The sequence below is a fragment of the Bidens hawaiensis genome, unplaced genomic scaffold (assembly GCF_021521415.1).
Source record: "Bidens hawaiensis isolate Kalapana, Puna unplaced genomic scaffold, B.hawaiensis_p1.1 tig00002338_1, whole genome shotgun sequence".
Lineage (NCBI taxonomy): Eukaryota > Viridiplantae > Streptophyta > Magnoliopsida > Asterales > Asteraceae > Bidens > Bidens hawaiensis.
The window spans coordinates 986,954-1,012,169 of record NW_027491126.1 but is presented as its reverse complement, the minus strand read 5'-3'; the positions used below and the strand labels follow the sequence as shown (position 1 = coordinate 1,012,169).

Genomic DNA, 25,216 nt, shown 5'->3' with positions numbered 1-25,216 from the left:
CTTTGAAACCAGTTTGAGCCCGATAAAAGTAACCGGCGCTTGTTAAAACCTTGTTTCAATTCCGATCATTTCCCATAAAAACCTGGCCGGTTTCACTACAAAATTCGGATTTGAATTTCATTGTGTATAGGAAGAAGCCTAAACTACCAACTTTTGTCGGTTTCACTCGTCTTGCTTCTAGGTGGGGAGGCACGCACCTTCTTTACAGTTTAGAAAATGCTTGCCTCGAGTCTACCTAAGGCACTACAACCTTGTCTCATCCTAAAGGTTTAGACATGCATTTTACTAAACTTTTAAGTAATTATGTAAATTGATGATTTAAGAAAAATGTGTGATCCGGTATAAATAAAATTAATTTACTAAATATACAAATAATGTAGTGTAATTATAGTTTTCAACTAGTGTAATTATGTTATAAAAAAATAATATAGTGTGATAATAGTTACTCTGGTATTAACAAAATTATTTAGTTAATTGGGCCCTTCTTACAATCAAATTTAGTTATATAAGTTATAACTTATAAGTATACAATATCCACGAGTAAAATAATTTCTCATCATGTTCATGGTTTATGAAGGTTTAGGTATGAAGATCCTCTATTACATTCATACCAATCAATTTCTAAAAAAAGTTATATAAAAAGTGAATAAAGTTAAACATACCACAATAATATATTTAAAATTATAGAAAACATTATACTCTAAAAACTCATAAAAAGAAAATAAAAACATGTAAATTATTTTAAAGCGGCAAGTTTTTTAATCATCATCCATGAGATTTGAATCCAAAACTTTCGCTTATTGACCCTTTGTATTGTCAATAAACGACCATGCCACTTCTTTATTAAATAAACAATGATAGTCACCGGATTAAATCATGTTTATTGGGTCACGGGTACCCATTAGTCAGTCAAGCAGGGCCATTCATGAACCAAGTCGAACGGCTCTTTTCAAACTGAGTCGAAATCAAACGAGCATTCTTTAAGCAATCTCCGAGTGAGCGGCTGGACACGAGTAGTTTGGAAAGCCTGTAAGTCAAATGTGAAAACCGGATCCTCCTTTCTTATTCTAGAGAGAGAGAGAATGGAGAGAGCGTCGGAGGAAGCGATTCCATCGGAATCCGCCGTGCTCATAAACCCTAACCCTAACCCCATCCCAGTCATCGCGGCATCATCACAGCTGCGACCGGAGTGGCCGACCGTCGACGGACCATTAGGTCTGTCGGAGCAAGACGCCGTGGGTCACGCCCGTAAGTTCTTCGGATTCGGGTTTCTGTTGCTACCGTTGCTGTGGGCCGTCAATTGCTATTACTTCTGGCCCGTTCTTCGTCACTCCACCTCCTTCCCACGAATCCGTCCTTGTAAGTTCATCTCACTTTCATTTTCACTCTAATATGGTTGAACTTATACGAGTTCATTATAATTTAATTGAAAGCTAATAAGTTAGATGCTGGACAAATTAGGGCTACAATTTGGGGAATTGATGTTTAAGCTGTAGGATTACTTGTGATTTACCCCTAATCGGATCGAAACAAAATTATGAAAATAATTACCAAACTTAACAAATGTGATAGGATAGAATTCGAAGCATTCATATTAGATAGTTGGTGATGAGTTTGGTTTCAAAAAGCGTGTCTAAGGCATGAGACGAATTGAAAAACGCCTCAGCGTTAAAATTGGTCAAAGTTAGGGTCTATAGGAGTTAACAATCTATGAATGGTTTACTTGATAAAAAAGGCTTACGTGTAAAAGAAATGAGAAAATGTAACTTTTGGTTGTACATAGAGCAAAGTCTCGTGTATGTAAAGCTCTTGCCTCGGCTTTTGGGACCCAAACGCCTAGAAGCTCTTCACACTTTTTAAAACCTAGATGACGAGTGAAGATTTTACCTTTTCAATAGCTATTGCCTATTGCACACGGATGTCAATGCAAAAGAGTTTATTCTGTAACTTAATAATAGGCCCACTTATGGGTGTAGTTAAAGTTACAGTTTGTGAAACATGTAAGAATGAAACTTTTAAATTCAGATTTAGTATTTTTGCACTTGGTTTTTTTTGTTGGTTTGAGGTTTTTATACAAGTTGAAACAAGCTGATAGATGCGTTGACGATGATAGCATTTTAGATTACAGTCTTATGTTTACTAGGAAAACTAGTTTATGTTTACTAGGATACCCAATAGATCTAGGACAGGTTTCGAGTAGCTCACGAGTCGGCCTGGCTTGTTTACGCCTCTACTCATACCCGTTGATTATCTAATTACTCATTACTTGTCATCTATGATCTTAGATGGATTAAGGTTACCCATTTGGATTTTGTCACCTGAAACCCGGTGACTTTCAAATACTTACAATTCTAAAGATTCCATATTTTTTTTTGCAAAACTCAAGTTTTAACGACTTTAAAAGTACTAATATGGGTAAGAAATCAGTTTTGAGGTAATCAAGCAGTTTTGAAGCATTGATTTTAATTTTTAGTTTTGTTTATAGATGTTGTGGGATCAGCAATCGGATTGACGGTATTTTCAGCCATCTTAGCGTCGTGGGCTTTGACTTTTACCATTGGAGGAGAACGGCTTTTTGGGCATGCATGGGATGAACTTTTAATGTACAATGTTGCTGACCGATATGGTTTGACGGGCATCTTTTGAATTTGTATTAGAAGGTTTGGAATGGAATCTAATGATCATTTGGTTTTGACAACTCAAGTTATGTTTATGTATAATAATAGTTCCAAGTTTCTTATGATGATAGGGTTTTCTAAGCAGGTTATGGAAACCTGAGGTGCTTATGGTCCGGTTTGGTAGTTTTAACATTGAACAGCTAAATCAAAGGGTTAATTTTGTCACTTTGGTAACTAAACAACCAGAGTTTGGTCGTTTGAACCAGATTTTTTCATTTTCTTTCTAAAAAAAATTAATTTTATTATAGTTTTTCAGAATAATAAATATGGTTCATAAATAAAGGGTCGAGATACTGTATAATAATGCCTTAACGTATGATAGGTACGCGAGACGCTCAAAGGCAAAACCTAAAAACGCTCAAAAAACGCTTAGCCAAAACCTAAAACGCTCAATCAAAACCTAAAATGCTCAAAAACAGTTTTCATGAAAAAAAAGTAAAAAATTGATCGATTAACGATCCAAAACTGTTTTTTTTTTCGGTGAACTAATGATTAATTGGATATATATTGACGATTCTGAGATGTTGGGATGTGATTTCATGGACCGATTTCGTGCAAAAAGGGGATTCACGTACCTATTGTACGACAAACTATTATTGTATTGGATCTTTTTTCCATAAATATAATACATGTGCATAACTGCATCCTTTAAAAATGAAAGATAAATATAGACAGGGTAAACAATGATTTAATTTACACGGTCGATTCCAAGTTTCAAACCATTGTTGGACTGTTAAATCATCAAACTGCTATAACTAAATTGGTTGAGCTGAGCCGGCCAACTTACTTTGTTTTGGACGTTAAAATACTAAAAAATCCAAAAACATGTAAGAAAAGATATGAACCATTGAACATATCAAGTAAATGGAAATTAGTTATGAGCAACATATGTTATTGATGAACTATTTTGAGTTTCCTAAAGAATTTTGTTCACATAATGTGCTTGAGTTACCACAAGACCATTTTGGGTTTATATAATCTTAACTCCAAGAATAACACACTCGTAAGTGCTTAAAAGATGATATTCTTTCCATTCACAATTCATGGGGGGCTTCTTTCTTTTCCTATGGTGCATTGTAACTTGTAATAGTTGGGAATACTTTTTGATAATAAACTAGGTAGCAAAACCCCCCGCGGCATCACAACTATTTGAATTGAGCATGTATCTGTTAACTTTGTTACGACACCAACACTAAAGATTACCGAAATTAGATGGCTATTAGGGTGTGTGTAGTGGTAAAGAAGAAGGGCGGCGAATTGTGATTTTGGGGCAACAAGTTGAGGGGGGCAAAATGTGAAGGGGACATACACTTATCGCCTCGTGTGTGTTGTTGTATTATTATTACTATTATTATAAGTTTGTGTGTGTGATATATATATATATATGTATACCTGGCTAACACACCACTACACTACTAAAACAAAAACCATCACATAAATCGTCACATTTTGTAGCCTCTGCTACACCTTGCCATGTTAAAGAGTAGTAGAGTATTATTCAATCATTCACATTCCCATGATGGTCCCATTTTGAAGATTTGACAGAAAATAAAAAATGGTGAGTCATGTTCTCTGCTGTAGGCAGTATAATATTAATATGCGTTATTTCCGGTTGTTTTTTCTTCCCGCAATCTTAAAAAAGGGTTTCTTATGATCAATTTCAATTCGGTTTTGTGAAATCGGTCGTTCGTGATCGATGATTATAATATAAGCTTAAATGTTTTCTGGTGTATGTGGGATTTCAGATGGGTATTTGCTTATTTTATCACCTACTCAGCAACCAAAAAAACCCAATTCTTCAAATTTGGTTTAAGTTTTATTATTTGGGGTTTTGTATATTTTTTATTTTTTTTATTTTAATGTTTAGGGTTCATATGAAGTTAGGGGGTGCAAACGAGCAGAGCCTGAGCTTGGCTTCGAGTTTTTATTTTTTTTAGCTCGTGAGTCGTTTTTACAAGCACGTCTCGGGCTTGGCTAGTGTATAAAATTTTAATTAATTTATTAACATGTTTAATTATTCTTATATATTTTGAGAAACGTTAAACGATCCTAACCTCTGTCGAGATCATGTACAGTACTGTGAATGAGCCAAATCTCGGCTCGAGCTCGGTTGTGCAGTGTGAAATTGATACATAAAAGTCCAAATGAGCGAAAATTCATTTAAAAATAAACAAGGCTCGAGCTCAGCTCGATAACTAAACAAACAAGCCTTAGGCTCGGCTTGTTTGGTCCCCTAGTTTTATATGACAAAAATTGGTTACCCAGCCGCATAAATGTTGTCAAAATCATATATTCTTAAAAGGGTTTTCAAGATTTCATCTGGGCTTAAATGTGAATTCATATTACTAGTTTCTGTTTATGGAAGTTGATTAATTTAAATTGGTGGCATGACTGTGTTTAGTTGAGCATTATAGAAAGCTCTAAAAGTTTGTTTTTTTGACTTACTGTGTACAACAGTTATTACCAGTGAAAGTGTTTAAAGATATCAACAACACACGGTTTTTGATCAAACTATAAGTTTTACAACCGGTGTGTTTAGAGTTTATAATATTATATGGCGCGCAGGGGTGTTTGCAAACATGCTATTGACTCACATCCTATGGTTTTGAGGTCTGGTGTAGGAATGCTAAAGGCAGATAAAACTAATATTGTTACAAAGTGTGCAAATAGGGCGATTGAAAAGCGTAGAAGCTCTTTAACGAATGGTGTGTATAAGCTTCTTGAATGCCCTGTGTGCACCAACTCAATGTACCCTCCGATTAATCAGGTTCGTTTCGCATGGTATATCACTTGATGTGCTTTTGTATGTATGGTTTTTTTAGGGTGGTGGTGGGGGGGGGGGGTGCTACGTGTTGATGTGAGTTTTGGAGATTATGTTCGAATGTGTTTTTGTTATTACAATATTTGCAACATTTTCATATTTGATACTGTTAAGTTGAATTTAACGAGGCCTTGGGATAATTATCGAGAAATAGACACTGGTTTTCTGCTTGGTAAGTTAATGAAATTTAGATTTTTACATGTCATTTTTGCAACATCTATGTAGGTTTTAACCTTTTATATATGCTATACACAGATGGATCTATATATATACCACACACATAGGCAAAGGTTTTAGGAAGAACACGGATTTTTTGCAAGAACAAAAAGAACAAGCTAAATCATTTAGTCTTTTAATCTTAAAACTTTAAAAATGGTAGAAAATGGTTGAAATGCAGTGTATATTAGTCGCTCTTGAAATGAAAACAAAATATGAACGCATTTTGTTTACTTATAGAACCTACGCATGTGCAAATCATGTGTAGGGCAAAAGTAAGCTTGTTTAATAACGAGCCCGACCCTCACACTTATCGAACCTAATATCTGTATAATTTTATGTGATGTATTTAGTTATTTTTTATATAGTAATATTTATCGTATATAAAAGGATGATAAAAATAATTAAAACTGTATGGAAATTAATTAATAAATAATAAACGCACCGAGCTCAAGCTTGAAAAAACGACTCGCTAGCCGAGCTCCTGCTTTAGAAAAAGGCTTGAAATGAGCCGAGCTCGATCTCTCGTAAGTCAAAATTGGCTGAGCTGAGCTCGAGCCTAGTCGAGCTTGAGATAGGCTTGGCTTTTTTACACCCCTAGTTTCTAATGTTTGGATGATTATATACTTTCAGGTTATAATTTTTTACATTTAACTGTTTATTCACATCACTATCAGAAGTTCTTAACTGCTAAATTTGCTCATTTGTATATAGTGTCCAAACGGTCACACGTTATGCTCAAAATGCAAAGCAAGAGTTAAAAACCGTTGCCCGACATGTCGTTCCGAGTTGGGAAACATTCGATGTTTGGCTTTGGAAAAAGTAGCAGAATCTTTGGAGATTCCTTGTAGACACCAGAATCTTGGTTGTCATGATATTTTCCCTTATTATAGCAAACTAAAGCACGAGCAAAAATGTCGATTTCGCCCCTACAAATGTCCTCATGCAAGATCTAAGTGCACAGTGACGGGTGATGTTCCAAAACTTCTTGATCATCTGAGTAATGATCATAGTGTTGATATGCGAGACGGATGCACATTTAAGCATCGATATGCTAAGTCGAACCCACGTGAAGATGAAAACACCACGTGGCCGTTAATTGTAAGTTAATTTGCTGTATTTCTTGATAAGTATTTATTTTTTTGCTTATTTAATAGTAATTTATTTATTCTTTATATCTATTTTAGTACTTTTATGTTTTCTTGTAGAAACTTTGTTATTTACATCATTTGTGCTACTTGTATTTTAAATTTGAAGATTTAAGAACCGGAGGACATTAAATTGATGCTAGTAGAAAGTTGTTTAGAGATTTTCTATATTGAAACGCTCAAGATTTATATGTCGTTTTTTATGCTTTTAATCATCTGTTATGAATTTCACAGAAAACAAAACAAATATCGTTTAAATATAGAACCTACACATGCGTAGGTAAACAATTAAAAATTAAGGAATACGTATGAAGTATGAACAAATTAAATTGATGGTTTTTATGTACATATCATACACATTTGTATTTAGGAAGTACGATAGTTGAAAAAAAATACGAACCATGGATTAAAAAATTAAACCATTTTGGTTCGTTCTTTTTGTTCTTGCAATAATTTAGTGTTTTTAATGAACCTCATCGTGTGTGTGTGTATTATTATATTCTTGTATTTGTTATTTTAACAACATTTGTTTATTTCTTACTTCTTGAAAATGGTTGCATTCTGAAGTCTGAACCCACATCATGTACCTAAACACAATTATATATATTTACTTCAAGAACTCCTAAAAAGCAATCATTTTTTATTTATATTTTATATTTTTTATATTATGAGGGTAGTTTTGTTATTTATTATATGTAATTGTGTGATTAGATCACAAGTTTACATATCAGTAATAACAAAATTACATATAGTTGTAATAACCAATTATAATCCGGTATTCTTGGTGCAGCGGTTTACAAACATTACTGTAAAACATGTGTTCTGCTGCTGCAGGTTTAAATCTTGGTGTCTACAATCTTTCGCTAAAAGTAATAAAATAATTATATATAATAAACGACAAAACTACCCGCATATATTATTAAATATATGAAATAAATAAAAAAAATGATTGGTTGTTACGAGTACTTAAAAGTTAAATTATTTGAAAGTTATGAAATACTAATAAATGTAACTTTATAAAGTCAAACTGTTGACTTTTTGTTCGTTCCAATTGATGTCTAGGTATTCAATTGCTTTGGAAGACAGTTCTGTTTGCACTTTGAAGTGTGCCAGTTAGGAACGGCTCGCGTCTACATGTCATTCTTACAGTTCATGGGTGAGGACACAAAGGCCAAGAGTTTCAGTTATTCTTTAGAAGTCGAAGGGTATGGACGTAAAGTAACATGGCAAGGGGTCCCACGGAGTATTCGTGACAGTCCCCAGAAGATTCGCGACAGTCAAGACGGATTAGTGATTCCCAGAAAGCTAGCTTTGTTCATCTCAGGTGGAAATGGAAAAGAACTTAACCTAAGAGTCATAGGCCGTATATGGAAAGAACAATAAGTTGAAAAATATATCGAGTTTGATATGCTTATATTATATGATTAGCCTCACGTTTATGGGTTCGAGGGTCTCTAGATTTTGGGAATTTTTATGTGAAACTAAGGAAATCTTGTTTATTATGTCGGATTCGCGAGGTTAAAGTAAGATATATTGTCTTAAAATTAGCTTGTATGAAAAAGTTTTAACATGATAAGATGATTCCCTATGAAGTTTGTTTAATCTTGTGTCAACCTGGTGCTTGAGACCCAGAAACGCCATTTCTCAAAGCCTATTAATAATGACAAAAATTCACAATATTCTTGTGTTTTAGCATCATTTTTCACACACACAAAAAAAAAAAAAAAAAAAAAAACCTCCATTGTTGTATTCTGTCTGAGCCTTAAAAACATGTATAAAAGCATCTGGTTAAATAAACATGTAAAATTAAGTAGAGCGTAACTGTCATTTTTGTTCATGTGGTTTGGTCACTTTTGTCACTTTCATGAGTTCGTTATATTATTTTTAGCATTACCTTGCCAGTTCAGTCCAATTTACTAACCCCGCAATGGATGAAATTTTAAAGCACTCAATAAACTGGAAACTAAACTCTACAGGTTTGACTTTTTTAATGTAAAGGTAAAACTTCAATATGTATCTTTTTTTTCCTCCAAATATCCTTCTATATCTATTTGTACTATATATTTCTTAATATTTATTTAAATATTTTGTCATTGATATACATAAGTTTACTTTCGAAAACTTTTATAATTCTTACTTTTTGTATTTTTTTTATAAAAAGTATAGAAACTATTAGGTAAGTTTTTGAAATTCGTTTGACCGGTAATAACTTTACAATAAAATGAGCCATTCATAGGTTTTTTCACCTCGGTGTGCTCCACAATTGGCGTAATGTTATTATGTATATATACTTTAATTTGGTTTACCTATTTGTTATGTGACCCGGTCTGGCATGACCCGATTGGAAATATATAATATATAACGATACACAACTGTCCCTAAAAAAACCTGATCCGCATGAAAGAAAATTCCAGGTCCGTCATTTTCATACTTTATAAATCTAATAATTCTAAATTACCCTATAACAATAATTATTATTATTACTAATACATCATTTATAATAAAATATTTTTAAGAATAAAGTACAAAATAAAAATAAAAGAAGGTTGAAAAGAGTAGATAGATAGATATATATGCATGCAAATAAGAGAAAGCCCTTGAAAGAGAAATTGATTTCCCTTCTTCCAACCAGGTTGATCTTCAGAATTTCTATTCCTCATTTTGAATATCATCATCTGGTTGGTTGTTGGCATTATTAACTCATTACAATTATCAGGTATATATATATATATATATTCTAATCTTCTTTTATGCACACCACCTGTTTGTTAAAATGCCTCACTTTTCAACAATTGATTTTCATGGATTTTACGTTCGATTATTCGACAATGCAGGTCTTTCTGTTGTGTAAATTATAGACAAGACAAAAATTGCTTGTGGAAAATAAGGATAATTGTTGGATTATTATGCCCACATTTCTATAATGTTCTCATGTTGTGGAGGTGAGAAAGAGGACTCCATGCAAGATACACAATCTAATAAAGCTAAAACCACCGCACAGCCTCGTGGGCCCACCAATGTCGCAGGAGGAGGAGGAGGTATATTTATCCCATAAACATGCATGTTTGTTAATCCTTATTTAAAATGATAAATCGGATTTTAATAATATAAACTATGATCAATTGGCTGATAATAATCCATACCGACAATTTGATTAATGACGTGTAAGTCAAAATGTATGTATTTTGATGGTATAAAAGTGAAAGTTACAATACAAGTGTCATTGGTCAAATTGTCAGTAGGCTTGTAAACAAACCAAATGTTTAATAAACTGTTCGTGAATCGTTCAACAACAAGTTTGTTTATGTTAGTTTATTTAATAAACAAACGGATATGTGCAAAGTTTTTTGTTCATTTAGTTACAAACGGACATGAACACATTCTCTTTTGCTCATTTATATTCGTGAATGCATGTTTATGTTTCTTCATTTACGATTGTTTACGTATTCTTTCAGTGAATTGTATATAAATCAGTTAATAAATAATAAATGAGCCGAGCTCGAGCTTTAGGAAAAGAGATCAAAACGAGCTGAGCCCTAGCTCGAGTTTGGCTCGCCCTCAGCTCGGCTCGTTTGCACCTCAATGCCAAAACCATGTACTTAGTAATTAGCACATAGCATAACTATGATGTTTTGTACTAGGTAGTACCATAGGAGACCCTAGGAGCAGTGGGGCAGTTAGAACTGGGGCTCCTGTAAAATCGTTACCAATTGAAGCACCAAAGTTGCCATTGGCTGATTTGAATAAGATGACTGGTAACTTTGGTTCGCGCGCGTTAATTGGAGATGGTTCTTATTGTCAAGTTTATTATGCAAAGTTGAGTGATGAACAAGAAGCAATAGTAAAGAAGTTGGATCCCGGATCTTCACCCGAGCCCGATGCTGATTTTACAAACCAGGTGAGAATTTCGGTTGTTTGTGATATTGAATAATCATAATCAGATAGTGATTGTGTGATATTGAATAATGAGGGCGTTCTTTTCCGAACCAATAGTCTGTTGAGAACTGCGATAACCAAATTAACTGTTGACTTATTTCTTGCTTATTTCAAATTTAAAGTAAGAAAATTTACTTTATATTGATTAGCTTTTTAAAACTTGTTTTTCGAGACTTTATAACTTAATACTTTTATTTGTGTTTTCAAGAAACAAGACAAAAGGATCCATATATTTGTTAATGCATGCAGTTGTCGTTAGTTTCAAGACTTAAAAATGAATACATTGTTGAATTGCTTGGTTACTGCTTGGAGGAAGACAACCGAATCTTGGTATACGAGTACGCACCCAATGGCTCTTTACACGACGTATTACACGGTACACATAAACATTCTTCTATTCCCATTTTACCCTTTACTTAATTTTTAAATTTCATGATCAAAAGGGTTTAGGCGTGTAAACGAACCGAACATCCATTGAACTGATCGACCAGGAATTTTGTTTATGCTCGTTTGTTTTATGAACGAACAAACATGAACTAAATTTTTTGTTCATTCAGTTAAACGAATGAACCATGTCTTGTTTGTTCATTTATGTTTGAGAACGTACGTAATCATTTATTCATTTAAATTTGCACATTGTTGTTCACATTTACTTTCAATTGGTTTTGGTTCAGTTATATTCATTCGTGAAACGTTCGTTTATCTTGTTAATGAAGGACACGAACACATTCATTTTCTTAAGGAACAAACACAAACAAGAAAACCCCGTTCAGTTAGCTCTTCGTAGTTGATCATTTGTTCAGTTAAGCTTAAATGAACAGACACAAACATGCTCTATTCGTAATTGTTCCCTTAGTTTAAAAACCTAAAGGGGCCATATTTTGGAACTTATAGGTAAAAAGGGTGTAGAAGGGGCTACCCCTGGCCCACATCTCACGTGGGCCCACCGAGCCAAAATCGCTTATGGTGCAGCACGTGGTCTAGAGTATTTACATGAGAAGGTTCAACCGCCTATTATTCATCGAGACATTCGGTCCAGTAATATCTTATTGTTCAATGACTTTGAATCCAAAGTAGCTGATTTCAACTTGAGCAATCCTTCTGACACTGCGGCTCACTTGCATTCGACACGGGTTTTGGGAACATTTGGCTACCATGCTCCCGAGTGAGTGTTGCTATATTTTTTTACTAGAGGTGATAGGTCGGATAATGGGTCAAACAAATTTGGGTTGAAACAGGTCATTGGGGCCAAAAGTTTGAAAACAAGCTGAGCTTAAACGATCTCAAGCCTTAATGGAAGCTCGTTTAGTTAATGAGCTTGAGCTCAAGCTTCAGATACCGAGCTTGACTAGGCCTACGAGACTAAACTACCCTATTATTTGTAAAGATATAAATTTTATAATGTTCTATAATAAGTATATAATTGTATAATAACTGTTGTTTCATATTAAATTGTGACAAAAAAACTAAATAACATATATTTTGTTTTGTATATGATTATAATTAGGATAATTTCACAACTTTCAAATAATTTAATAACTTTAAGAATACTTAACACCAAGCATTTTATTTATTTATTTTGTATAATTAATATATTTTAGGGTATTTTTGTCATTTATTATATGTAATTTTGTGATTACATATAACAAATGACAAAAACTACCATCTAATAGTATTTAATATACAAAATAAATAATTAAAAAAAGATTGGTTGTTAGAAGTTCTTGAAGCTCTTAAACAGTTTGTAATTCTAAAGAGTCTAAAACCTAATTAGATAATTATATATGTTATACCCTAATCAGATAAATATATATTATATACATATTTAGATTTAAATAATAAACGAGCCGAGCCCAAACTTTAGACATAGAGCTTGAAATGAGCTCTAGTAAATTAAACGAGCCGAAATCGAACTTAGGCGATTTCAAGCTCGAACAGTTTTTGGCCAAAAAATTTTTACAGTTCAACTGGTGTATATCTTATTAGGTATTTGAATAAAATGATTGAAAGTATTATTTAATGGTTTTGATTTAGGTACGCAATGACAGGGCAAATAAGCCAGAAGAGTGATGTTTACAGTTTAGGAGTCGTTCTATTAGAACTTTTGACAGGAAGAAAACCAGTGGACCACACATTGCCCAAAGGGGAACAGAGTCTTGTTACTTGGGTGTGTCTTGCTACTAGTAATCCTTTTAACACCCTCTCATTTACATCAAAACCACAATTATTATAATTATGATTATTATTATTATTATTATTATTATCATCATCATCATCATTAATATTATGTAACATCTCATGAAAGTTGCAATATGTTTTTGGAGAAGTTTTCAAGTTAATATATGTTCCATTTAACTAGAAAGAAGCTAATGGTTGCAGTTTTAGGTGTTTAACGGATAATGAAACATTTGAATAGAACTATGAGTTAAATTAAACATTGCAATTGTCTTGAGATTAAGAAATGCGCAAGTCTTAATCATGATAAAGATAATATAAATGCTCATATGGAATATTCATTTTGGTTTTGTTGTTACAGGCAACTCCAAAATTAAGTGAAGATAAGGTGAAGCAATGTGTTGATCCAAAGTTGAACAATGATTTCCCCCCAAAGGCAGTTGCTAAGGTCTACTTCTTATTATTCTCTCTTAAAAATTAAGTATATATAACTCTTACACATGTATGTGTGTTATATTTAGGGAGCTGTTCATTACAATACAATGAAACATTAAATTATTACGATAACAAAAGGAACAAACTTTAATCGTATAAATTTTTCTGTCGGGGGTTCATATTTTTTTTTCAGGACTTTAATTTCTTATATACAAATATACAAATGTCTACGTTACATATATAAAAACAATTAAACTCGTTCATATGCCTTTTTAAATGTTTACCTACACATTTATGTGTAGGAAATATAACCTACACATGATTTGCACATTTGCAGGTTTTAAAAATGAACAAATTTTGTTTAAAATATTAAAAGTGAATCGGGATAGGGGTGAAATTGTTCTTCTCGCAAAATGTTCAAAATAAATGTTCTTTTGAACACATTTATTTTGTTCTTCTCGCAAAATGTTGTATTCCGCCATCCACACACACACACACATAATATTACTAGCAAAAGAAGCGGGATAGGGGTGAAATTAGGGCGGCAGGCGAACATAAAAGAACTATACGAGGCCTTTTCCGTGTTCGGTCATTAAAGCTTTTATCTTGAAAACATATGGTTTACGAACACATAACCGAACAAATTCCATGTTCCTCTTCGTTTTTAAAGGACTTGAATTTGTTCGTGTTCTTTCGTTAACATTTAAAGAAACACATATTTAAAATTGTGTAACCCATACATGACCATTTAGCCCTGTTATCTAAGCGAGTCAAACAGGTTTGCGGGTTGTAATCAAGTTGCAAACATGTTAAACGTGTTGGAAGGCTGTAGTAAATGGGATAAACGGATCATAAATGGATTGATATGGTCGACCCACTTAATCAATCGGGTTAAACAAATCAACCTAAACACAACCCGTTTATTAGATGGGCCGGATACTAAAACCCAGTTTTTCATTTTTAATTTGAATTTCTGATCGTGTGAAGAATTGCAACCCTTAAGAGACATTGGTCCAAACATGGCTTCGAGTTGAAATGGCAACATGAGTTGAACCGCAAACCCTTTTTTTATCCATTTATGTTTTTTATATAAACAATTGTTGTGTTAATTATAATTACAAGTTCAATATTGTTACAACAATAATCTTAATCTAATAATCTTTGACTAAATATATTCCCTTTTAGCTATTTTATATTTGACCCATTTAAATTATATTCAGTTGGCAGCAGTTGCTGCACTTTGTATCCAATACGAGGCAGATTTCCGGCCCAATATGACAATTGTTGTGAAGGCTCTTCGGCCTCTTGTCAGTGCCAAACCAGCCCGGACCGACTCTCAAACTTAGCATACCAACTAACTGTTAGGGTTGGAGACTCGAACAAAGGGTATTAGGGCAGCCGGCCCTAATTAGGGTTAGCCGGCCCTAATGGGTCCCATCTTATTTGTTTGGGCCTAACTTGGAGAACAAGTTAGGAACCCTAGATTTAGTCTATATATACCCTAGTTGTAATTGTAATCTTGTGTGCCTTGAGCTTAATAAGAAAACCTAGTTGCAGCCCGTGGACGTAGGTCCCCTCGCGGGGACCGAACCACGTTAAATTCTTGTGTCGTTTATATTTTCGTTTATGTGTGTTTATCGTTGTGCATGTGTGTGCTGTTTCGCTTCCGCGCGCCGCTTTGTTCCTAACAAGTGGTATCAGAGCTTTGGCTCGTTGTTTACACACGGTTTTGCACGGGTATCGATCGAGAAAAAAGGTAGAAGAGGCTGGTTTGAGAAGGGCTGCTACAGTGCCGCCGCTACAGTGCCTCGGTGAACAGTATCCGGCATGAACAGTGTTTCCGGCCGTGAACAGTGATTCCGGCGGTGAACAGTATTGTCAGAGATCTTCGTTTTTCTGGTTAACAGGGCTGTTCGGGGCTGTTTTTCAGGGCTGTTTGAGAACCGAGTTACGTGAAAATCAATATTTGGGTTTAGATTTGTCTGCGAAGTTTATTGTAGGAGCAAATCGGTCAGTTGACAATGTTCGGTAGTGAACATCCGTCAAGTTCTGGCTCGTACCATTGATGTGTTCACTGTTTCGATTTGTTTCCTGATTGCTATTGTTATAGCTGGAGACGGGATGGGTATGATCGAAGGTTTGACCGGTTTGGATTTCGGTTGGTTGGTTTTGTCAAAGGAACTTGGATGTGGTACTGTGGGATAAAACAGGTGAAAATGGAACTAGCAGGTTGGAATGCTTTGGGTTTTAAGTATTCTGATTCTGGTGTGCTGGTGACGACATAAGTGAAAAAAAAGGGAAGTCAGGTTGAAAGGTTTATTCGGTTAGGATTAGCTGATCGGGTGTACAATCGCGGAATCCTTGGTACCGTTTGCTTTCGGTAAAGCTCTACTGCTGTTAGTTATAACCGTTTGCCGGTTAGCTGGTCTGGAACTATGAAATTATTTCTTGTTCGGTGGTGATCAGCAGTTCGACATTTGAGGGGATCCGGGATCTTGTGCTGGGTGAACACGTTTACCGGGAAAAGTACGATCGGGGATAATCTCATGGAATGTTGGTTTTGGTAATGGGTTGGGATAACAGGGACAGTGGGAGCTGGGCATAGTTGACTTCGTGGAGCTGCATGGAGGTTCGTGACATTCTTTAGAGTCAATGTCAAAAGATAATGAATTCTGCTTCTGAGAATGTGTCTGGGTTGATGCATTGGGACTCAGTGAAGGCAGTGAGACTCTTGGGTTCGAGATTCTGGTATACTTCATTTCATGTTACCCACTGTAGTGAAGTATTGGTGAATCTTAGGGGGTGTTTGTTTTTTCTTCAAACATCTTCAAGGGAGCTAATGTCTGCACGCGCGCAGACATTACCCTTGAAGACTGTTTGTTTTTTTTCTTAAAACAGATCTTAAGTTATCTTCTTTCATCTTAAAAGAAAAGCAAAGAAATCTTGCTTAAAACATCTTCGCAAAAAAATCATACTCTTATCCCTTTGAAGCCACCCTCTCATCCACTACTCCCACCACCGTCCGCCACCACCACCCACCGTACGCCACCACCACCATCCCCCACTGCCACCGTCCACCACCATCCACCGCCACTACCCACCGTCCGCCGCCACTACCAGCATCCACCACCACTACCCATCGTCCGCCACCACCACCACCACCACCATCCATCACAGCCACCACCAATCACCACCGTCCACCACCCACCACAACCGTTCATCACCACCACCACCCACTGTCGGACGCCATCACCGTCAACTACCACCGTCCACCACCCACCAAAACCGTCCATTACCACCACCCACTGTCCACCACCACCATCCATCGCCACTACCCACCGTCCGCCGCCACAATTTTATTATTATATTTTCTATGTAACTTGAATAAATGACTTCTATCTTGTGAGATAAGTTTGACAGTTATGCAGACAGTATCAGCTTATAAAAACAAACAGTCTTATATTTTCAGCTTGCAGATCTTCAGATCACATCTTCAGTTGCAGACATGAAAACAGATGAAATCAGCTTGCAGACAGTTTATGTCTGCAAAAACAAACAGCACCTTATTGAAGACTTTGGGAAGGTACAAGTTTATGTATCGCTGGAAGAAGGGAACCAACTTCCGAGTATTAAAGTCTTGGCTCGCTGCATCGTGTAGAGCTAAGTGGATTCATTTTGCAAGTGTGAATCCTGGAGCCACCGGGATGTAGCTGAGTGCATTCGGAGGTTTAAACTAGGTCAGGGGTTTTGGAACAGTGGGAGCACTAACCGTGTTCTAGGTACAGTTCAAAACACCGTTGGGTTTTGAATACCGGAATTCCGAATGGGAAAATCTCTCCTGGGTACTTGCAGGTTTTGGAGAGTGGTGTTTTCTTTGGGAGTCTCTGGAGCCGGTAGTTCGAATCAGTGGGAGCCGGTTGAGATTGAGGATGAGTCAATGGCGGGTTTTGCCATGGCTGGGTCATTGATGACTGTTGGGTTGGAGCTCAATGGAGCTTCAACTGGCTCTTCAGGTAATTGAGGAGCGGGCCGCTGCAACTAGGAGGATTAGATTGAAGTCTTAGCTTGTTTATGGGAACTGAGGCTTGGAGGACTTCTTTTATTTGAAATCATAGCTTGTTCTTGGGAGCTTGAGGCTTGGAGAACTTCTGACCGTGAAGTTTTAGCTTGTTCTTGGAACTGGAGGCTTGGAAGATTTCTGTTTTTAAGATTACTGGAGTTACAGGTATAGGGTTTGCTTGGATGGTGGATTGAGGATTGCTCGAGCCTCCAAGTGGGAGATTGTTAGGGTTGGAGACTCGAACAAAGGGTATTAGGGCAGCCGGCCCTAATTAGGGTTAGCCGGCCCTAATGGGTCCCATCTTATTTGTTTGGGCCTAACTTGGAGAACAAGTTAGGAACCCTAGATTTAGTCTATATATACCCTAGTTGTAATTGTAATCTTGTGTGCCTTGAGCTTAATAAGAAAACCTAGTTGCAGCCCGTGGACGTAGGTCCCCTCGCGGGGACCGAACCACGTTAAATTCTTGTGTCGTTTATATTTTCGTTTATGTGTGTTTATCGTTGTGCATGTGTGTGCTGTTTCGCTTCCGCGCGCCGCTTTGTTCCTAACACTAACAGGCCACAACCCGATTCATTGAGAACCAATAAACGCATTGCATTGGTTAGCACGTGGGTCCCACAAGTAAGTCCCAACTTCTTTTTACCCTGAAAAAAGCAAATGTATTCAAATATCAAAGATTTCTTGTTCATAACTGGAATAACCAACGTAACCTAACTGAAAAAATAAAACTCAATTAAAAAGTTTCAGGTTTGGTTTGGTTTATATGTTTTTATGTTTTGGTTTTTATCAAACTCAATTATAAATCAAACTTAAATTGATGGTTCGGTTTTTATGTTTATTAGAAAACGATATTTTGGTACGGTTTCAGTTTTGCATCAATCAAAAACAGAAAAAATTTGAACCAAACAAACAAAATTGATTTTAAGTAATTTACTAGAAATTTTTAAATGATGTAACTCTAAAAATTTATATCCAAATGTGTAATAATTAATTGCTCAATAATTAACAAAAAAATTTTTTTTGGCTCAAAGTGTCAAGCCCGAATTCATTATTTTGGGCCATTTTCTTTCCAACAAAATTGTTTAAGCCCTAATGGTAAAACCGAGAAAACGGAAATCGAACCGAAACCATTGTGAAAACCGGAACCTGAAAACAAAGGGGTTTTAAAAACCTAAAAACCAGATTTTTGGTTTTTGTTGCCACTTGAGTCCAAAACGACCCCAAATTTTGAAGCCCAAATGGTGAAACAAAAAAATCGAATCGAAACCATTTTGAAAAACCGAAAAAACCAAAATTGATGATTTTCAAAAGCCAACTCGGCTTTTGGTTCGCTTTGAGCTCAAAACTGACTGAAACCGACACATTCAGAACCCTACTTATGAATGATTTGATTCAGGTAGTTGTTTTATTTAACTGTTTAGGTTACTTTCGAAATAAAGTTGTGTTTACATTAATAATAATAATTTTTAAACGACCCGTTTATAAAAATGACCTGGTTTGCCATGTTACCTATTCATACATCTTGGTTTTTTATTAGTCCAAAAATTGGTTTTTGTTTTTGACAGTTTTGGATGTCGGTGGATGCTAGAGTCGGCCGGAAGCTGTGGCATACAAGCATTGTGTGTAAAACTCTGTATACAGTTATGGTAGTTAGCTGTAGAGCCGAAAGAACATACGGTATATACGATGTATATTAACTGCAATTAAGATGTTAAATAGAAATTTGCGTTTTAAACAATTCTATATGCAAACCTTTTTAACTTTAAATGACAAAAAAGTATAGGGCATAACTTCTTATTACTCTTGATTTGATTTAGTCACTTTAAAAGGCATGGCGCTCCAATCACACATCACATGCCCGAGGCTTTCGATATCAAGTTAAAACTAAAATATTGTTGATGTATAGAAACTTAAGATATTTTCAACATCTCTGGTCGGATTCGTTCAATTAGATTTCAAGTTTTACTGTAATTAACATGTTAAATAGAAATTGCATTTTAAACAAGTTAATATGAACACCTTGAAGTTTAAAAAGACAATATAAATGGACTAACTTATTATACCTCTGATACTATTTAATCACTTTAAAGTAGAATTCCATCATGCACCACACTTGATTTAATTATAGTTTGTTTAAATAACTCAGTGAAGGAGAAAAATTAACAATAGTAGCTAAAACTAAATGTTCCTGCCCGGGATCGAACCGGAGACCTTTTGCGTGTAAAGCAAACGTGATAACCACTACACCACATTAACAATTTTACAGTTATAGGTGCTTCATTTCTTATACCCTATACGTTGTGAAAAAACGAATTATATTATTACTTTTTGAAGGAATAAATTAGTTTTTTTCTATGCCAATAAGCCAATAGTATTGACAATTTGAAAAACAAACAAGAAAATTTGAACTATATAAACTAAAAGCCAACGTTGCGAAATCGCCTAACTCGAAATTATAGAAAGCTATTTAGAGTTTACAAGGTAAACTTTGGATTATTAGGGGACGATGATGAGTTCAACCGAAGGCGTATAAACTATGCTTCACATTCGTTAATAACAAAACAAATATAAAGTATTTGTATATTATATTTTGAAGGTTTGAACAATAATACATAAGATATTTCATGTTTGTTCAGATTTGTTCAATTGCATAAGGCGCCACGTTAGATCATATAACTATATAACGCATCATCACATATGCAGCATGGAATCGCATGGCATCAACTTGTTTTCTTCTTGATACGCACAATTTAAACAAAGGCACCAAGAGTCATACATGAGTGATTATGTTTTGAAGGTTTGAACAATAATACATAAGATATTTCATGTTTGTTCAGATTTGTTCAATTGCATAAGGCGCCACGTTAGATCATATAACTATATAACGCATCATCACATATGCAGCATGGAATCGCATGGCATCAACTTGTTTTCTTCTTGATACGCACAATTTAAACAAAGGCACCAAGAGTCATACATGAGTGATTATGTTTTGAAGGTTTGAACAATAATACATAAGATATTTCATGTTTGTTCAGATTTGTTCAATTGCATAAGGCGCCACGTTAGATCATATAACTATATAACGCATCATCACATATGCAGCATGGAATCGCATGGCATCAACTTGTTTTCTTCTTGATACGCACAATTTAAACAAAGGCACCAAGAGTCATACATGAGTGATTATGTTTTGAAGGTTTGAACAATAATACATAAGATATTTCATGTTTGTTCAGATTTGTTCAATTGCATAAGGCGCCACGTTAGATCATATAACTATATAACGCATCATCACATATGCAGCATGGAATCGCATGGCATCAACTTGTTTTCTTCTTGATACGCACAATTTAAACAAAGGCACCAAGAGTCATACATGAGTGATTATGTTTTGAAGGTTTGAACAATAATACATAAGATATTTCATGTTTGTTCAGATTTGTTCAATTGCATAAGGCGCCACGTTAGATCATATAACTATATAACGCATCATCACATATGCAGCATGGAATCGCATGGCATCAACTTGTTTTCTTCTTGATACGCACAATTTAAACAAAGGCACCAAGAGTCATACATGAGTGATTATGTTTTCAAATCGTAAATGGTGAACCGAATCTTATAGGTCCTGAAGTATTGGTAAAAAAATTTGGTTATAGATCCACCGAAGTGGGTAGCCTTAACCGGATGTGTAACAGGTAAGCTCGAAAGCTATTCCCGTCCCTGTCAGGGGAGATGCCAACCATCTCTCCTTATTACGAACACAACAAAAATACCTTTGAACAGTTAATAAACCATTTCTTTTTATTTCCCAGTTCCGATGTGGGAGGTGCTTTTAGTTAGTTGTTAACTTTCAAAGGGTTGAATTTTAAGAAGCAAAATTGAAACTTTATCATGAAAACAATTAAATAATTAATGGTTTTTCTGTTTAGATTGACATGATTTATCTTAATTTTTTAAAATAAAATACAGTTAATATTAAATCTCTAAATATTTATATAACTTTTATTATATAAATACATGTATAAAACAGTTAAAAATCTTGATGAGTCAGATCTTGCGAAATTACATGGCTTATTATCTCTACGGTTTGGTCCAACTGTTAGGCTTAAAATTCACCATTTAAGCCTCTGATTTAATTCAACAAGACTTTTCAATCTCGTAACATTCAGAACTTTTCATACATGCCAATATTAGAAATCCTTGTATAAAGGAGTCTTTTGTAATGATTATTCATTCAGAAATTGAATACAAAACGTTGCTTCTTGAAAATTACTTTCTATGCTAATTATTATTGTTTCCGCACTGTCTCCTCCACAACCTAATGGTCTTCTCTTACACCGATGCAACGAACACGCTGTTGCTGCCGATGCAACCACGACAACCACCACCACCGCTTACACATGCACGGGTGACAACATTAGCAACGTGACCCGCACTGATACCGACACAACCGCCATCTTTTTGCTCACCGTCACGATCACCACCTATCTTTCAATGGCGAAGATTCATTAGGGGTGGCCCCGGGCCCCCCCTGTTTTTTTCGCAGTTGTGTAATTTTTTCCGTTTTTCGCCCGAAAATTTAATATGTAGCGTAAACTTACTCGTTTTCGCCCGAAAATTTGAGCCCGACCTCCGTATTTTTTTCGCGTCAGTGTAAATGTATCCGTTTTTCGCCCGAATATTAATACGTAGTGTAAACTTACTCGTTTTCGCCCGAAAATTTGAGCCCGACCTCCATATTTTTTTTCACGGTAGTGTAAATGTATCCGTTTTTCGCCCGAAAATTTAATATGTAGTGTAAACTTACTCATTTTCGCCCGAAAACTCCCTATTTTCTTTCACAGTAGTGTAAATGTATCTGTTTTTTCGCCCGGAAGTTTTATACGTAGTTTAAATTTACTCGTTTTCGGCCAAAAATTTGAGCCGCCCCCCTCGTTTATGATTTTTTTAAATACATTTTGAGTCCCCTCCCCCCCCCCGACGCTCGAGTCCAAGCTTCGCCACTGCTATCTTTGATACCTCCCCGCTAGGGTCTCCACCTCTGTCACCATTGCCTGCTATAGAAAAAGATATAACATGTTTACCCATTTTCATACTAGATTTTTTTTTTAAAATAACTCACTTTAACCGATGTTAATTTTAGGTCGACACCATCTTAACCTGAATCAAAATGATACAATGTCACTCCCTGACATATTATCACCTATTTTGTCAACTACTCAACACGTTCGACAGGTTATCTAAATCTCTAGTCAAAAATACATCACAATCGAAGAAAAGTCTTCTCACCGGTCCCATTTAATTCAATAGGTTAGTAAATAGCAATACACAATGAACCTTCCAAGTTCGAACCAATCATGATTACACATTTACATGCCAAAGACTTTATTGTTCCCAATACTACAATTCTACACTCCATATTAACATAAAAGTAATGGACATGCATCATCTTCCTCAACCAATTTAGATATTGCAACATGACTAGAAGGTTAATCACCAATTATTAATCAAGATTCAATCAAGAACCATGTATATATATATATCTATCTATATTCCTTAAAAATTAAGTTGTGCACAAGTCAAGAACTAACAACATTTTGACCCCAAAAACAACAAATCTAACATCAGGAGATGCAAAACTTCACATTTCTTGATTGCAACTTCAACATCAAGCACCAAGATAACGCCATCCCAAGTGCCAAAAACCGCCCTCCGATCAGTCCAACCAAAACAATTAAAAACAGAACCAAACACCCATAATTCCGTCGTAAATCAGTTCCTAATTCATCGTCATCGCACTCAACGTTATCATGATCTTGCTTCAAGATGCAAAAGGTTTTGCCTTTTGAATCCAAGCATTCATTCAAACTAACTACGGGCTTCACTGCCGCTTCTTCTTGTTTCAACCCGTAACATATTTCATGTTTTGAATCCATCGAAGACCTGCGAAGCTTCTTGGGTACAAGTTTCTTGATCCTCGATTTCATCATAGCTTTTCTCGAACACTTGTGACTGATTTCAATCAAAACTTCATCCGATTCTTCCTTCTTTAATTCTACTTGTTCTTCAATTTCAAACACTTCGCTACAAACAACAACCGAATCCAAATTCACAGATTTCAACCGGTTCCCGACGGATTCCAACAACAACAAGACGAAAGCCGACACTGTAATCCCAATATTAAACCTCTTCGAATCGAATATCAAAACCGCCACCAACATAATATTCAACATAACCACCATTACATAATTCACAATTTTAATTTCATCATCCTCTCCAACAAATTCTTCATAATATTCCCTAATATCCGAACCACCAGACGACGAATTGCTTAGCTCTACAACCGAACCAGACGAAGATTTATTCGGTTTCTTGGGTGATACTTTACGGAACCTAGCGCGATTGCGAACTGTTACGTATAGGAAAGTATAGGGGTCTAAGTGTAAACAATAGTACTAGAGGGACTAGTTTGTAATACTTGTAATTGTTAGGGATGTGCTTGTAATCTAGCTAACGAACTGTTAGTTGAGAGTTAGTTGTACTTAACTGTGAGTAACAATAATAAACACAGCAATTAGTTGGAATACTTCTTCTCTGTTTCTCTATTCTATCTTTTTGCTTATCAAGTGGTATCAGAGCACCGATCCGTCGGAGCTCTGGTGACCTAATTCCGTTACCTAATTCGGTGACCTAATTCTTCCTTCATCGCTACTCATTGCTGATTACTTTCCAGTTCATTTCCATTTCTTGAAATTGATCTTTGATTCGATCAATTTCCTTCAATTCATTCAACAATTTCAGTTCGTTTAGTCCTAATTGATTGTTAGTTCGATCAATTTTGTTCCCCAAATTCATCAATTTTAAACCCTAATTTCGTTCAGACCTAATTCGTGCGAGAAATGGCTGCCAACATTAACACTCATCAACAAGAGGTCGATAAGACTCTGAAAGAACATGAACGCATGATCTTGCGTATGGAGACAAATTCACAAGCAGCAATGGCTGATTTACAGTCGAATATGGAGAAGATGATGGAGCGTATGCTTGCCCCAATTCAAGAACAGCTCCGTAATCAACATCCTACTGGTGGTGCTGCATCATCATCATCGGGATCTCAATTTGGGGGTGATCAAAGATTAAGCCGTTATGGTCGTATTGATTTCCTTAAATTTGATGGTGAAGATGTTGAGGGCTGGTTATACAAATGTGATCATTTCTTTGAAATGGATCGCACGCCTGATCCGTCGAAGCTAAGGATTGCAGTAGTTAATTTTGAAGGTCCTGCTCTTCAATGGCACCAAGCGCATATATGAGATCTTGTGGTAGGACAGTTGATACCCTACCTTGGGAATCATATGTGGGTGCAATAACTACAAGGTTTTCTGATTCTCTTCTTGAGGATGCCATGGAAGAACTTAAGGTATTGTATCAGACTGGATCCCTCAAGGAATATTGTTTAGCTTTTGATGCTTTATTGAATAAAGTTGTAATATGTGAAGAATATGTTGTGAGCTTATTTGTGGGAGGTTTGAAACCAGAGTTAAAATGTATGGTTAAGATGTTTAGGCCTAGGACTTTAAGAGAAGCATATGCAATTGCTAAACAGCAAGATATTGCTCACCATACCCTGTTCACTACAAAGAAAACTACTTCCAACTATTTCAATCCTACTCCCATCAATACCTGTAACCCCAAGATTGCAGGCCCCACTAATGCAACTAAACTTCCTTTGTTACCC

General features: G+C 35.5%; 3 protein-coding genes and 2 non-coding genes across 5 annotated transcripts; 3 read left to right on the top strand and 2 right to left on the bottom strand.

The window, feature by feature from the left end:
* Nucleotides 1–1,082: 1,082 nt before the first annotated feature.
* LOC143618666 (putative gamma-secretase subunit PEN-2) lies at nucleotides 1,083–2,646 on the top strand. Its single transcript, XM_077090780.1, has 2 exons — nucleotides 1,083–1,359; nucleotides 2,486–2,646. The coding sequence occupies exons 1-2, from the start codon at nucleotides 1,083–1,085 to the stop codon at nucleotides 2,644–2,646; spliced, it is 438 nt and encodes a 145-aa protein (XP_076946895.1).
* Nucleotides 2,647–4,170: 1,524 nt separating this feature from the next.
* Nucleotides 4,171–8,447, top strand: LOC143618151 (putative E3 ubiquitin-protein ligase SINAT1). The gene is made up of 4 exons (XM_077090466.1): nucleotides 4,171–4,236; nucleotides 5,136–5,445; nucleotides 6,430–6,816; nucleotides 7,926–8,447. The coding sequence occupies exons 2-4, from the start codon at nucleotides 5,233–5,235 to the stop codon at nucleotides 8,244–8,246; spliced, it is 921 nt and encodes a 306-aa protein (XP_076946581.1). The 5' UTR covers nucleotides 4,171–4,236; nucleotides 5,136–5,232; the 3' UTR covers nucleotides 8,247–8,447.
* A 2,039-nt stretch (nucleotides 8,448–10,486) lies between these two features.
* LOC143618142 (putative protein kinase At2g41970) lies at nucleotides 10,487–13,593 on the top strand. The gene is made up of 5 exons (XM_077090458.1): nucleotides 10,487–10,761; nucleotides 11,049–11,175; nucleotides 11,694–11,964; nucleotides 12,834–12,966; nucleotides 13,336–13,593. The coding sequence occupies exons 1-5, from the start codon at nucleotides 10,612–10,614 to the stop codon at nucleotides 13,453–13,455; spliced, it is 801 nt and encodes a 266-aa protein (XP_076946573.1). The 5' UTR covers nucleotides 10,487–10,611; the 3' UTR covers nucleotides 13,456–13,593.
* A 6,062-nt stretch (nucleotides 13,594–19,655) lies between these two features.
* On the bottom strand, nucleotides 19,656–19,728 carry TRNAV-UAC (transfer RNA valine (anticodon UAC)). Its single transcript has one exon. It is a non-coding gene; the product is annotated as a tRNA-Val (tRNA).
* Nucleotides 19,729–21,116: 1,388 nt separating this feature from the next.
* Nucleotides 21,117–21,240, bottom strand: LOC143618809 (U6atac minor spliceosomal RNA). The gene has a single exon (XR_013151076.1). It is a non-coding gene; the product is annotated as a U6atac minor spliceosomal RNA (small nuclear RNA).
* Between the last annotated feature and the right edge of the window lie 3,976 nt (nucleotides 21,241–25,216).

What these genes read in the sequence shown, in the direction of transcription:
- LOC143618666 (XM_077090780.1), top strand. Translation starts at nt 1,083, where the DNA reads ATGGAGAGAGCGTCGGAGGAAGCGATTCCATCGGAATCCGCCGTGCTC. An exon ending in CTTCCCACGAATCCGTCCTT is followed by an intron (nt 1,360 to 2,485) that starts GTAAGTTCATCT and finishes TTTTGTTTATAG; the next exon opens with ATGTTGTGGGATCAGCAATC.
- LOC143618151 (XM_077090466.1), top strand. Translation starts at nt 5,233, where the DNA reads ATGGCGCGCAGGGGTGTTTGCAAACATGCTATTGACTCACATCCTATG. An exon ending in TGTACCCTCCGATTAATCAG is followed by an intron (nt 5,446 to 6,429) that starts GTTCGTTTCGCA and finishes ATTTGTATATAG; the next exon opens with TGTCCAAACGGTCACACGTT. An exon ending in ACACCACGTGGCCGTTAATT is followed by an intron (nt 6,817 to 7,925) that starts GTAAGTTAATTT and finishes ATTGATGTCTAG; the next exon opens with GTATTCAATTGCTTTGGAAG.
- LOC143618142 (XM_077090458.1), top strand. Translation starts at nt 10,612, where the DNA reads ATGACTGGTAACTTTGGTTCGCGCGCGTTAATTGGAGATGGTTCTTAT. An exon ending in TTTGGCTACCATGCTCCCGA is followed by an intron (nt 11,965 to 12,833) that starts GTGAGTGTTGCT and finishes GTTTTGATTTAG; the next exon opens with GTACGCAATGACAGGGCAAA. An exon ending in AACAGAGTCTTGTTACTTGG is followed by an intron (nt 12,967 to 13,335) that starts GTGTGTCTTGCT and finishes TTGTTGTTACAG; the next exon opens with GCAACTCCAAAATTAAGTGA.